The following is a 14190-nucleotide window of genomic DNA, read 5'->3' on the forward strand; positions in this document are numbered from 1 at the left end:
TCCCAACTTACTGGGTGGACACGATTAGGGTAGTTGGTTTACTAGGATCTATCTCTTTAAATAATGGATTACATTTTAGCTGATCAGGTAAACCATATAGAATGCCAGAGTTAGGGAGGCCAGAACAGGTAGACATAGAAGTTGAAGATATACTAACAGAACACATGGTTAACCAAACCCGTATGTCCGAAACTTTGTGTCCAACAGGTGAATTACAGGAGAAGATGATTCACTCAATCCAACCAGGAGACTGGGTGTGGATCCAGTCCCTGAGGAGAAAAGAACTGGAAGCAGCCACGGTGGGATGGCCCATACCAAGTGTTCCTGGTAATAGCCTTCGCGGTGAGAATAGCTGAAAGAGCTACCTGGGTTCATATCACACATTGCGGGAGGGTAAGACACACTGACACTGTCGAACAATCACAGAGTTAGGAGAAGAACCGAATACCAATAAGTTTCGGGGGTTACCTCTGTAACGAAGATTCCCTAACGCGCCCGATCCTCACTGTGTGCGTTCATAGAAGTGAAAGTGTGGGTTGGCCTCTAGCCAGTGATATATTCTCCGGGAGGGGGTGGGGCTTTACAGGGGTACTGGTCAGTCTGAGCTGTCTGATTGTGGGAGCCATATTCCTAATACACCATGAACCACTCGAGAAGGCAGAAAGTGGTAACTTGACCCATAGTGTAGAAGATGAGGAGTTTTTATGGCCTAGGTACAAAAGGTTACTCGATCTGGATAAAAAGGAAGTGAGAGTAGAGTTAGGGAAGGATGTCTCAATAGAGTTCTATGCAGACCAAATGGGGTCCCTAACCTCCTGGCAGTCTAGGACTCGGACTTCATGGGGAAGATATCTGTGAAGATCCCGGTGTAACTCATGGAATCAGGTCATAGCTCACACACAGAGAGAAGGCTATGTCAATCCACACACCCAATATAGAAACAGATGGAGTATAGTGAAGGCCAGGGTTTTTGACTGCAATCCAGAGCAAGGGAAGTATTGCCTGAAGATAAGAATGACCATTAAAAGCATAAAGAAAGAGGATTTAGGGTTATGGTATGTTGGCCTTGACCAGACCATTGTCGACACTGCGGTACCATTCCGAGTAGTAGAGGTTAGGACAGGAGATAGTTCTACCGCCAGCCAGAATACCAGTAGTACCCCTGATAAAACGGACATTACCCATGTAGTCATCCAGAGCCAAGGACCGGTGAGGATAGTTTAGACAAAATATCTTAACCTGTTAGGGCTAGGGGGCAGCATTGACACGGCTGGATAAAAAACATACCCGATTTAATCTGGTTACCACTCCTACCCAGTAACTAGAATATGCATATACTTATTACATATGGATAGAAAACACCCTAGATTTTCTAAAACTGTTTGAATGGTATCTGTGAGTATAACAGAACTCACATGGCAGGTCAAAACCTGAGAGATTCCTTTACAGGAAGTGGCCTGTCTGACCATTTGTTGAACTTCTTTTCCATCTCTATCATTTACTAAGGATCTCTGCTCTAACGTGACACTTCCCACGTCTTCCATAGGCTCTCAGAGCCCGGGAAAAAACAGAATGTCGTCATTCCAGCCCCAGGCTGAAACACATTATCGCCTTTCTCAAGTGGCCGATCAAGAGACACTGGCTTATGCGCGTGACCCCGACCGCCCCCGCCTTTGGGATTTTTTCCTCTGTTTGCCGAAAAGGAGATTCCCTGTCGGAATATTATCGCTTTTCTACGAGAAAAATGTCGTAAAAATTGATTTTAAACAGCGGTTGACATGCTTCGAAGTACGGTAATGGAATACTTAGAATTTTATTGTCACGAATTGCGCCATGCGCGTGACACTTCTTTACTATTTCGGATAGTGTCTGGAACGCACGAACAAAACGCCGCTATTCGGATATAACGATGGATTATTTTGGACCAAACCAACATTTGTTATTGAAGTAGCAGTCCTGGGTGTGTATTCTGACGAAGACAACAAAAGGTAATGAAACTTTTATAATAGTAAATATGATTATGGTGAGTGCTAAACTTGCCGGGTGTCTAAATAGCGAGCCCGTGATGCCTGGGCTATGTACTTAGAATATTGCAAAATGTGCTTTCACCAAAAAGCTATTTTAAAATCGGACATATCGAGTGCATAGAGGAGGTCTGTATCTATAATTCTTAAAATAATTGTTATGCTTTTTGTGAACGTTTGTCGTGAGTAATTTAGTAAAATGTTAGCGAATCCCCCGGAAGTTTGCGGGGGGTATGCTAGTTCTGAACGTCACATGCTAATGTAAAAAGCTGGTTTTTGATATAAATATGAACTTGATTGAACAAAACATGCATGTATTGTATAACATAATGTCCTAGGTGTGTCATCTGATGAAGATCATCAAAGGTTAGTGCTGCATTTAGCTGTCTTCTTGGTTTTTGTGACATTATATGCTAGCTTGAAAAACGGGTGTCTGATTATTTCTGGCTGGGTACTCTGCTGACATAATCTAATGTTTTGCTTTCGCTGTAAAGCCTTTTTGAAATCGGACAGTGTGGTTAGATAAAGGAGAGTCTTGTCTTTAAAATGCTGTGAAATAGTCATATGTTTGAAAAATTGAAGTTTTTGTATTTTTGAGGAATATGTAATTCGTGCCACGCCTATCATTGGATATTGGAGCAGGTGTTCCGCTAGCGGAACGTCTAGATGTAACAGGTTAATGATGAATTGTATTAGACGTTATTAGACATTTCTGTTGTTGAGGAGGATGGGAGACCCACAGTATAGGTGCGTAACGCACAGAGACGTCCAAAATGTGTTTCAAAAATCGTCAAAGAGTAATTATTTTAACCTAAAGCATTTAATAAAGACACTTATAGTACAATATTATGGGGAATAGGAATGAGAGGGCTACTTACTTATGATTTATTATTGGAGAATACCACAACAACATTACATGTTGGACTGTACACATTAATATGATTTATTATTGGAGAATACCACAACAACATTACATGTTGGACTGTACACATTAATATGATTTATTATATACCACAACAACATTACATGTTGGACTGAACACATTAATATGATTTATTATATACCACAACAACATTACATGTTGGACTGTACACATTAATATGATTTATTATATACCACAACAACATTACATGTTGGACTGAACACATTAATATGATTTATTATATACCACAACAACATTACATGTTGGACTGTACACATTAATATGATTTATTATATACCACAACAACATTACATGTTGGACTGAACACATTAATATGATTTATTATATACCACAACAACATTACATGTTGGACTGTACACATTAATATGATTTATTATATACCACAACAACATTACATGTTGGACTGTACACATTAATATGATTTATTATATACCACAACAACATTACATGTTGGACTGAACACATTAATATGATTTATTATATACCACAACAACATTTCATGTTGGACTGTACACATTAATATGATTTATTATATACCAAAACAACATTACATGTTGGACTGAACACATTAATATGATTTATTATATACCACAACAACATTACATGTTGGACTGAACACATGAATATGATTTATTATATACCACAACAACATTACATGTTGGACTGTACACATTAATATGATTTATTATATACCACAACAACATTACATGTTGGACTGTACACATTAATATGATTTATTATATACCACAACAACATTTCATGTTGGACTGTACACATTAATATGATTTATTATATACCACAACAACATTACATGTTGGACTGTACACATTAATATGATTTATTATATACCACAACAACATTACATGTTGGACTGAACACATTAATATGATTTATTATATACCACAACAACATTACATGTTGGACTGAACACATTAATATGATTTATTATATACCACAACAACATTACATGTTGGACTGTACACATTAATATGATTTATTATATACCACAACAACATTACATGTTGGACTGTACACATTAATATGATTTATTATATACTACAACAACATTACATGTTGGACTGAACACATTAATATGATTTATTATATACCACAACAACATTACATGTTGGACTGTACACATTAATATGATTTATTATATACCACAACAACATTTCATGTTGGACTGAACAAATTAATGTTATTTATTATATACCACAACAACATTTCATGTTGGACTGAACACATTAATGTTATTTATTATATACCACAACAACATTACATGTTGGACTGTACACATTAATATGATTTATTATTGGAGAATACCACAACAACATTTCATGTTGGACTGTACAAATTAATGTTATTTATTATATACCACAACAACATTTCATGTTGGACTGAACACATTAATATGATTTATTATATACCACAACAACATTACATGTTGGACTGAACAAATTAATGTTATTTATTATATACCACAACAACATTTCATGTTGGACTGTACACATTAATATGATTTATTATATACCACAACAACATTACATGTTGGACTGTACAAATTAATATGATTTATTATATACCACAACAACATTACATGTTGGACTGTACACATTAATATGATTTATTATATACTACAACAACATTACATGTTGGACTGTACACATTAATATGATTTATTATATACCACAACAACATTACATGTTGGACTGTACACATTAATATGATTTATTAAAAACAAAGGAGGACAAAGGCACTCTTCATATAATTAATTAAAATGCCTTTATCTGTATGTTATGTTCAATAGAAACAAAGTTTTTAAAAATCCTACGCGTTTCGGCTGCATGGCCTTCGTCAGGGAGTACAAAGAATAATACAATGACTTCTTTTGAACAGCTTTTCCAATTAGCCCTAATTTGAAGAGGGAGTGGTTACACAATGAATTGGACACACCTAGAGACGCCTTCAAGACCTCTTAGCGGAACACAAGTACGCTATACGGGTAGGCAATGAAGACTACCCCATGGCAAGGCACTACAAGTCCTTACACCATGGCAACCCTGCCTCCCTACAAGCTATGGGTATTGATCATGTTCCGGCCTCTATTAGAAAAGGGGACCGTCTTAAACAGTTAAAACAAAGGGAAGGTTTTGGGATTTACAAACTACAAGCCACTAAATACCCGGGTTTAAATGAAGATATGGATTTCTCACCATTCCTGTAGGGTTGTGATAGGTCCATTTGCTGTCATCTAGTGGTCATTTTGCTCAATTGCCCTCAGCTATGTTTAGACTATTGTTGTTCATGTTTGGCTGTGTTCTAGTGTACTATGGAATATATTGCTTTCTTATTCTTGACACTTCTCCCGGTCATGTTTAAGGTTAGAACTACCTTTCTAAGTGTTCTGATACTTCTAGCTTGGAGTTGTATTTTTTTGATAACATAGCTACAGTATTTCACTTTTTAATGTGTATAGTATTGCTTACTAGGTGTGTCCAATCAATTTTAACCACTCCCTTCAAATTAGGGCTAATTGGAAAAGCTGTTCAAAGGAGGACATTGTATTATTTCTTTGTACTCCCTGACGAAGGCCATGCAGCCGAAACGCGTCAGATTTTTAAAACCTTGTTTCTATTGAACATGCCATACAAATAAAGGCATTTTAATCAATTATATGAAGAGTGCCTTGGTCCTCCTTTCTATTTTATACTGTACTCTGTATTTCACACAGTGAGTCTATGCAACCTATTATGTGTCAAGGGAAGCACATTTTACTCCTGAACGTGTTTAGGCTTGCCATAACAAAGGGGTTGAATACTTTCTGACTCAAGACATTTCAGATTTAAATCTTTTATTCATTTGTAAAAAAGAAAAGAAAAACATATTTCCACTTTGACATTATGAGTTATTGTGTGTAGGACAGTGACAGTAAAATCTCAATTTAATCGATTTAAAAATTCAAAATGTGGAAAAGGTCTAGGCAGTGAATACTTTCTGAAGGCCCTGTAGCTGGTATCATGACTTTCAGCATGACAATCAACATCATAACTAAAAGTGAGAAAGAACTATATCTCACAGATCCAGGAATGGTTAAATGAACACGGATAGTCATGCCATGGTCCTTGGTCTGATGAACTGTGAGTTAACAACACACAGTTCTCCACTCCACCACCATTAGGCTGTCCACTCCCCCAGTACCTGCAGTAGAAATAACACAGTTAGACTGACCACTCTCTCAGAACCTAGAGTATGAACAATACAGAGCTAGACTGACCACTCTCTCAGAACCTAGAGTATGAACAATACAGTTAGACTGGATACTCTCTCAGAACCTAGAGTATGAACAATACAGTTAGACTGGATACTCTCTCAGAACCTAGAGTATGAACAATACAGAGCTAGACTGGATACTCTCTCAGGACCTAGAGTATGAACAATACAGTTAGACTGACCACTCTCTCAGAACCTAGAGTATGAACAACACAGAGCTAGACTGACCACTCTCTCAGAACCTAGAGTATGAACAACACAGAGTTAGACTGACCACTCTCTCAGAACCTAGAGTATGAACAATACAGTTAGACTGGATACTCTCTCAGAACCTAGAGTATGAACAATACAGAGCTAGACTGACCACTCTCTCAGAACCTAGAGTATGAACAATACAGTTAGACTGGATACTCTCTCAGAACCTAGAGTATGAACAACACAGTTAGACTGACCACTCTCTCAGAACCTAGAGTATGAACAATACAGTTAGACTGGATACTCTCTCAGAACCTAGAGTATGAACAATACAGAGCTAGACTGGATACTCTCTCAGGACCTAGAGTATGAACAATACAGTTAGACTGACCACTCTCTCAGAACCTAGAGTATGAACAATACAGAGCTAGACTGACCACTCTCTCAGGACCTAGAGTATGAACAATACAGAGCTAGACTGACCACTCTCTAAGAACCTAGAGTATGAACAATACAGAGCTAGACTGACCACTCTCTCAGAACCTAGAGTATGAACAATACAGTTAGACTGGATACTCTCTCAGAACCTAGAGTATGAACAATACAGTTAGACTGACCACTCTCTAAGAATCTAGAGTATGAACAATACAGTTAGACTGGATACTCTCTAAGAACCTAGACTACGAACAATACAGTTAGACTGGATACTCTCTAAGAATCTAGACTACGAACAATACAGTTAGACTGGATACTCTCTAAGAACCTAGAGTATGAACAATACAGTTAGACTGGATACTCTCTAAGAACCTAGACTACGAACAATACAGTTAGACTGGATACTCTCTAAGAATCTAGAGTATGAAAAACACACAGAATCAGTCCTACCCCTTACACGGTGGTCAGAGTTGTTAGAGCAGTAGTCTCTTACTTTGGGGTGGTCAGTGGGTTGCCGTCCACCCATTTCCAGGTCCCCTCAGTAACAGTGTCAGTCAGACCAATCCAGAAACCCTTGTTGAGGTGGAAGAGAAACTCCTGTTGGTGAGAAAGAGCTGATATTGTCAACTACTATAGACTACATGTGTTAAATACTGGAAGATACATTACTGACCAAGGGATGTTTGATCATAACCCCCCCGCCATATCTCTCTCTCTTTCTCTCTCACCTGTTCCTTATCACTGTTGATGATCACCAGGTCTGCTCCTCTCTCCAGACAGTCATCTTTGCTCTCCCCCCAGGTTTTAGTCTCAGTAGACAGGAAGTACCAACTGGATTCAAACTTCTTCCAGTCTTTAGGGCAGGTTTGTTCTACAAGACAAAAACATGAATTTCCATCTTATTATTCTGCACCTATTATTTTAGAATACAAACACAAGTTGACTGCATATTAGATATATGATGTTATGATCATTTATTTGGTAAACTCACTCAGATTAGAGAACTTTCTCATGAGATCATTTTTCTCTTTTTGTTGCTGGTCTCTCTCTTTAGTCAGGGTGTTACTGCTGGTCTGTAGCTGGTCTCTCTCTTTAGTCAGAAGGCTGTAACTGGTCTGTAGCTGGTCTCTCTCTTTAGACAGAAGGCTGTAACTGATCTGTAGCTGGTCTCTCTCTTTAGTCAGAAGGCTGTAACTGGTCTGTAGCTGGTCTCTCTCTTTAGTCAGAAGGCTGTAACTGGCCTGTAGCTGGTCTCTCTCTGTTGAGTCGTGATGACCAATTACTCCATCTGTAAAAGGGAAAAGTTAATCAAACATGTAACTACCACACCATTGATGATTAAGGATGATTAAGGATGATTAAGTATGATTAAGGTTGATTAAGGATGATTAAGGATGATTAAGGATGATTAAGTATTCTACTTAAGTCTCAGTGACAAAATACTAAACTTACAGTAGACAGACAGGCCTATGATCCCAGTCAGTAGGAGAACACACAGCAGCCCCAGACACACTGCAGCTACTCCAGAGGGTCTCTTCCACCACTGGAAATGTACTGAATCACAAATTATTAAAGTATGGTATTTGGTAATGTGTTTTACTGTATCATCCACGATTGGGACAAATAAATAAAATAAAATTGTATTTGTCACATGCGCCGTATCCAACAGGTGTTTTAACCTGTTGGGGCTACAGGTTAGCAATGAACCCCCGAGACGGGATTGCTAACAAGGCTGGAAATTCAAAACATCAAAAATCTAATAATTTCAATTTCTCAAACAAGCAACTATTTTACACCATTTAAAAGATAAACATCTCCTTATTCCAACCACATTGTTCGATTTTCAAAGAGGCTTTACGGCAAAAGCATAAAGTTAGATTATGTTAGGACAGTACATAGCCACAAAAGTACAAACATCCATTTTCAATTCAAGGTCACCAAAAGCAGAAACCAGCTAAAATTATGCACTAACCTTTGGCAATCTCCATCAGATGACACTCCTAGGACATTATGTTATACAATACATGCATTTTTTGTTCCATCAAGTTCATATTTATATCCAAAAACAGCATTTTACAGTAGCGTGAAATTCAGATTTTTTTCTTCTCTGAAGTGCTTCCGGTGAACAACGTTACAATTTACAAAATTACTATTCGAAAACATTGGTAAATTATAATATTGTGATTCAAATAATAATAGTTTATCATTTCGTAAATGCTACTGTATTGCCAGATTTCAAAATAACTTTACTGGGAAATCACAAGTTGCAATAAACCGGGTGCTGTGCTAAGAACAATAGGCTAGGCTATATAGGTTAGCATCTTGTAACCAGCTAATATCAATAATACTATCGTCAATAATCCCTTACCTTTGATTATCTTCATCCATTGGCACTTCCAGGAATCCCAGGTCCACTACAAATGTGGTTTCTTTTGACAAAGTTCATAATTGATGTCCAAATAACTCCAAGTTGTTCCATGTTGTTAGCGCTTCGGTGGCTACTCAAAAGTAGCGCGGGCGGGGGGTGGGAAGTCACGGCGAAAAGTTAAAAAAGTTAAAAAAATAATCTATTTACGTTCGTTCAAACATGTCAAACGTTGTTTAGCATCAATCTTTAGAGCCATTTTTAACGTGAAACATCAGTAATGTTTCAACAAAAACCGCTCCTGTGTCTAGAAAAACATCTTTGAAAATTGTCTCGAGTCACATGATTGAGCAGGTGCAGGCAATAATGGAAGTGACGACATCCCAGGGAGGTCAACTTCCCTTCCTTGTCATCCGGTCTCTGTTGATCATCGACGCTTCAAACAACTTTATAAAGATCGCTGACATCTAGTGGAAGCCGTAGGAGTTGCGAAATGAATCCTTTCTCACTGTGGTATCTATTAAACAATGATTAAAAAAAATAGTACAGCCACAAAATTCTTTTTTTCTCTCAGGTTTTCTCAGGTTTTTGCCTGCCATATGAGTTTTGTTATACTTACAGACACCATTCAAACAGTTTTAGAAAATTCAGAGTGTTTTCTATCCAAATCTGGTAATAATATGCATATCCTAGCTTCTGAGTTGGTGTAGGTGGCAGTTAAAAATGGGCACCTATTTTTTTCAAAATTCTCAATACTGCCCCCGTAGCCCATTAAGAAAAATACAAAAAAATGAAAATAAATAAAAGTAACAAATAATTAAAGAGCAGCAGTAAAATACCAATAGCAGGGCTTTATACAGGGAGTACCGGTACAGAGTCAGTGTGCGGGAGCACTGGTGTCGAGGTAATTGAGGTAATATGTACATGTAGGTAGAGTTATTAAAGTTACTATGCATAGATAATAAACAGAGTAGCAGCAGGGTAAAAGAGGGGGGGGACAATGCAAATAGTCTGGGTAGCCATTTGATTAGATGTTCAGGAGTCTTATGGCTTGGGGGTAGAAACTGTTTATAAGCCTCTTGGACCTAGACTTAGGCACTCTGTTACTGCTTGCCATGCGATAACAGAGAGAACAGTCTATGACTAGGGTGGCTGGAGTCTTTGACAATGTTTAGGGCCTTCCTCTGACACCGCCTGGTATAGAGGTCCTGGATGGCAGGAAGTTTGGCCCAGTGATGTACTGGGCTGTATGCACTACCCTTTGTAGTGCCTTGCTGTCGGAGGCCGAGCAGTTGCCATACCAGGCAGTGGTGCAACCAGTTAGGATGCTCTCGGTGGTGCAGCGTTAGAACCTTTTGAGGATCTGAGGACCCATGCCAAATGTTTTCAGTCTGTTGTGCCCTCTTTTCAGATTTTGTTGTGCCCTCTTCACAACCGTCTTGGTGTGTTTGGACCATGTTAGTTTGTTGGTGATGTGGACACCAAAGAACTTGAAACTCTCAACCTGCTCCACTACAGCCCCATCGATGAGAACAGGGGCATGCTCTGTCCTCCTTTTCCTGTAGTCCGCGATCATCTCCTTTGTCTTGATCACGTTGAGGGAGAGGTTGTTGTCCTTGCACCACATGGCCAGGTCTCTGACCTCCTCCCTATAGGCTGTCTCGTCATTGTCGGTGATCAGGCCTACCCCTGTTGTGTCATCGGCAAACTTAATGATGGTGTTGGAGTCATGCCTGGCCATGCAGTCATGAGTGAACAGGGAGTACAGGAGGGTACTGAGCACGCACCCCTGAGGGGCCCCCGTGTTGAGGATCAGCGTGGCGGATGTGTTGTTACCTACCCTTACCACCTGGGGGGCGGCCCGTCTGGAAGTCAAGAATCCAGTTACAGAGGGAGGTGTTTAGTCCCAGGGTCCTTAGCTTATTGATGAGCGTTGAGGGTACTATGGTGTTGAACACTGATCTGTAGTCAAGGAATAGCATTCTCACATAGGTGTTCCTTTTGTCCAGGTGGGAAAGGGCAGTGTGGAGTGCAATAGAGATTGCATCATCTGTGGATTTGTTTGGGCGATATGCAAATTGGAGTGGGTCTTGGGTTTCTGGGATAATGGTGTTGATGTGAGCCATTACCAGCCTTCCACTAACTGTTGCTACGGGTCGGTAGTCATTTAGGCAGGTTACCTTAGTGTTCTTGGGCACAGGGTGGTCTGCTTAACCTCTATGGGCTAACCTACTCAACAGCCAGTTGAATCCTGTGGCGCAATTTTCAAATACCTTAGATATGCTATTACTTCAATTTTTCAAAAATATGACTATTTTACACCATTTTAAAGATAAGACTCTTGTTAATCTAACCACACTGTCCGATTTCAAAAAGGCTTTACAACGAAAGCAAAACATTAGATTATGTCAGCAGAGTACCCAGCCAGAAATAATCATACACCCATTTTTCAAGCTAGCATATAATGTCACATAAACCCAAACCACAGCTAAATGTAGCACTAACCTTTGATGATCTTCATCAGATGACAACCCTAGGACATTATGTTATACAATACATGCATGTTTTGTTCAATCATGTTCATATTTATATCAAAAACCAGCTTTTTACATTAGCATGTGACTAGCATGTGACTAGCATTCCCACCGAACACTGCCGGTGAATTTACTAAATTACTCACGATAAACGTTCACAAAAAGCATAACAATTATTTTAAGAATTATAGATACAGAACTCCTCTATGCACTCAATATGTCCGATTTTAAAATAGCTTTTCGGTGAAAGCACATTTTGCAAAATTCTCAGTAGATAGCTAGCCCTGTGATGCCGGGCTATTTAGACACCCAGCAAGTTTAGCACTCATCAAAGTCAGATTTACTATAAGAAAAATGTTATTACCTTTGTTGTCTTTGTCAGAATGCACTCCCAGGACTTCTACTTCAATAACAAATGTTGGTTTGGTCCAAAATAATCCATCGTTATATCCAAACAGCGGTGTTTTGTTTGTGCGTTCTAGACACTATCCTAAAGGGTAAATAAGGGTGGCGAGCATGGCGCAATTCGTGACAAAAAAATTCTAAATATTCCATTACCGTACTTCGAAGCATGTCAACCGCTGTTTAAAATCAATTTTTATGCCATTTTTCTCATAAAAAAGCGATAATATTCAGACCGGGAATCTGCTTTTAGGTAAACAGACAAAGGAAAAGAAAGCATTCGGTCGAAGCGGGCACGCGCCTAAGCCCATAGTACTCTGTGTGGCCACTTGCCAAAAGCGATAAAGTGTTTCAGCCAGAGCCTGCCTCGATATCGTTCAGCTTTTTCTTGGGCTCTGAGACCCTATGGAAGCCGTAGGAAGTGTCACGTTATTGCACAGATCCTGAGTCTTCAATAAAAAGAGCCAAGATGAAACACTACTTCTCAGACAGGCCACTTCCTGCTTGAAATCTTCTCAGGTTTTGGCCTGCCATATGAGTTCTGTTATACTCACAGACACCATTCAAACAGTTTTAGAAACTTTAGGGTGTTTTCTATCCAAAGCCAATAATTATATGCATATTCTAGTTACTGGGCAGGAGTAGTAACCAGATTAAATCGGGTACGTTTTTTATCCAGCCGTGTCAATACTGCCCCCTAGCCCTAACAGGTTAAAACATGTTGGGATTACAGACAGACAGGGAGAGGTTGAAAATGTAAGTGAAGACACTTGCAAGTTGGTCAGCACATGCTCAGAGTACACGTCCTGGTAATCCGTCTGGCCCTGCGGCCTTGTGAATGTTGACCTGTCTAAAGGTCTTACTCACATCGGCTACGGAGAGCGTGATCACACAGTCGTCCAGAACAAAGCCATATTACTACATGGCAATCTCACCTGTTTAGTGTGTGTGTGTGTGTGTGTGTGTGTGTGTGTGTGTGTGTGTGTGTGTGTGTGTGTGTGTGTGTGTGTGTGTGTGTAATCTTACCTGAAGCAACAACTCCATCTCTTGAACTGGGCTTGAAGGCTCTTACATTGGAATATAATTGGTCATCAATCTCTGTGTTCTTCATTGCATCAAGCTCATCGTCTTCAAATCCATCTGAGTTTTCATAGACTCCCTCTGACATCTTAACACACTTGTGGTGAAATACAGTAACTTCTACTTCTAACCTCAACTCTAATATACGTCTATAGCTGTGTCTTCTCCCCGCAAAGTCCTGCATCTGTGTGATAATATAATACATGATATGACTCCCACCAGCCTTAGTGTGATAATATAATACATGATATGACTCCCACCAGCCTTAGTGTGATAATATAATACATGATATGACTCCCACCAGTCTTAGTGTGATAATATAATACATGATATGACTCCCACCAGCCTTAGTGTGATAATATAATACATGATATGACTCCCACCAGCCTTAGTGTGATAATATAATACATGATATGACTCCCACCAGCCTTAGTGTGATAATATAATACATGATATGACTCCCACCAGTCTTAGTGTGATAATGTAATACATGATATGACTCCCACCAGTCTTAGTTTATAATATAATACATGATGACTCCCACCAGCCTTAGTGTGATAATATAATACATGATATGACTCCCACCAGTCTTAGTTTATAATATAATACATGATATGACTCCCACCAGTCTTAGTGTGATAATATAATACATGATATGACTCCCACCAGCCTTAGTGTGATAATATAATACATGATATGACTCCCACCAGCCTTAGTGTGATAATATAATACATGATATGACTCCCACCAGTCTTAGTTTATAATATAATACATGATGACTCCCACCAGCCTTAGTGTGATAATATAATACATGATATGACTCCCACCAGCCTTAGTGTGATAATATAATACATGATATGACTCCCACCAGTCTTAGTTTATAATATAATACATGATATGACTCCACCAGCCTTAGTGTGATAATATAATACATGATATGAC

General features: G+C 39.0%; 1 protein-coding gene across 1 annotated transcript; it reads right to left on the bottom strand.

Moving 5' to 3' along the window:
* Positions 1 to 7316: 7316 nt before the first annotated feature.
* On the bottom strand, positions 7317 to 13336 carry LOC123733413 (uncharacterized). The gene is made up of 4 exons (XM_045712811.2): positions 13195 to 13336; positions 7859 to 8155; positions 7596 to 7738; positions 7317 to 7464 (listed from the first exon to the last, which is right to left on the bottom strand). Exons 1-4 carry the CDS (start codon positions 13334 to 13336, stop codon positions 7357 to 7359), a joined length of 690 nt encoding a protein of 229 aa, XP_045568767.2. The 3' UTR covers positions 7317 to 7356.
* Between the last annotated feature and the right edge of the window lie 854 nt (positions 13337 to 14190).

The sequence above is a fragment of the Salmo salar genome, unplaced genomic scaffold (assembly GCF_965601325.2).
Source record: "Salmo salar unplaced genomic scaffold, fSalSal1 ptg000408l, whole genome shotgun sequence".
In the NCBI taxonomy this organism is placed as follows: domain Eukaryota; kingdom Metazoa; phylum Chordata; class Actinopteri; order Salmoniformes; family Salmonidae; genus Salmo; species Salmo salar.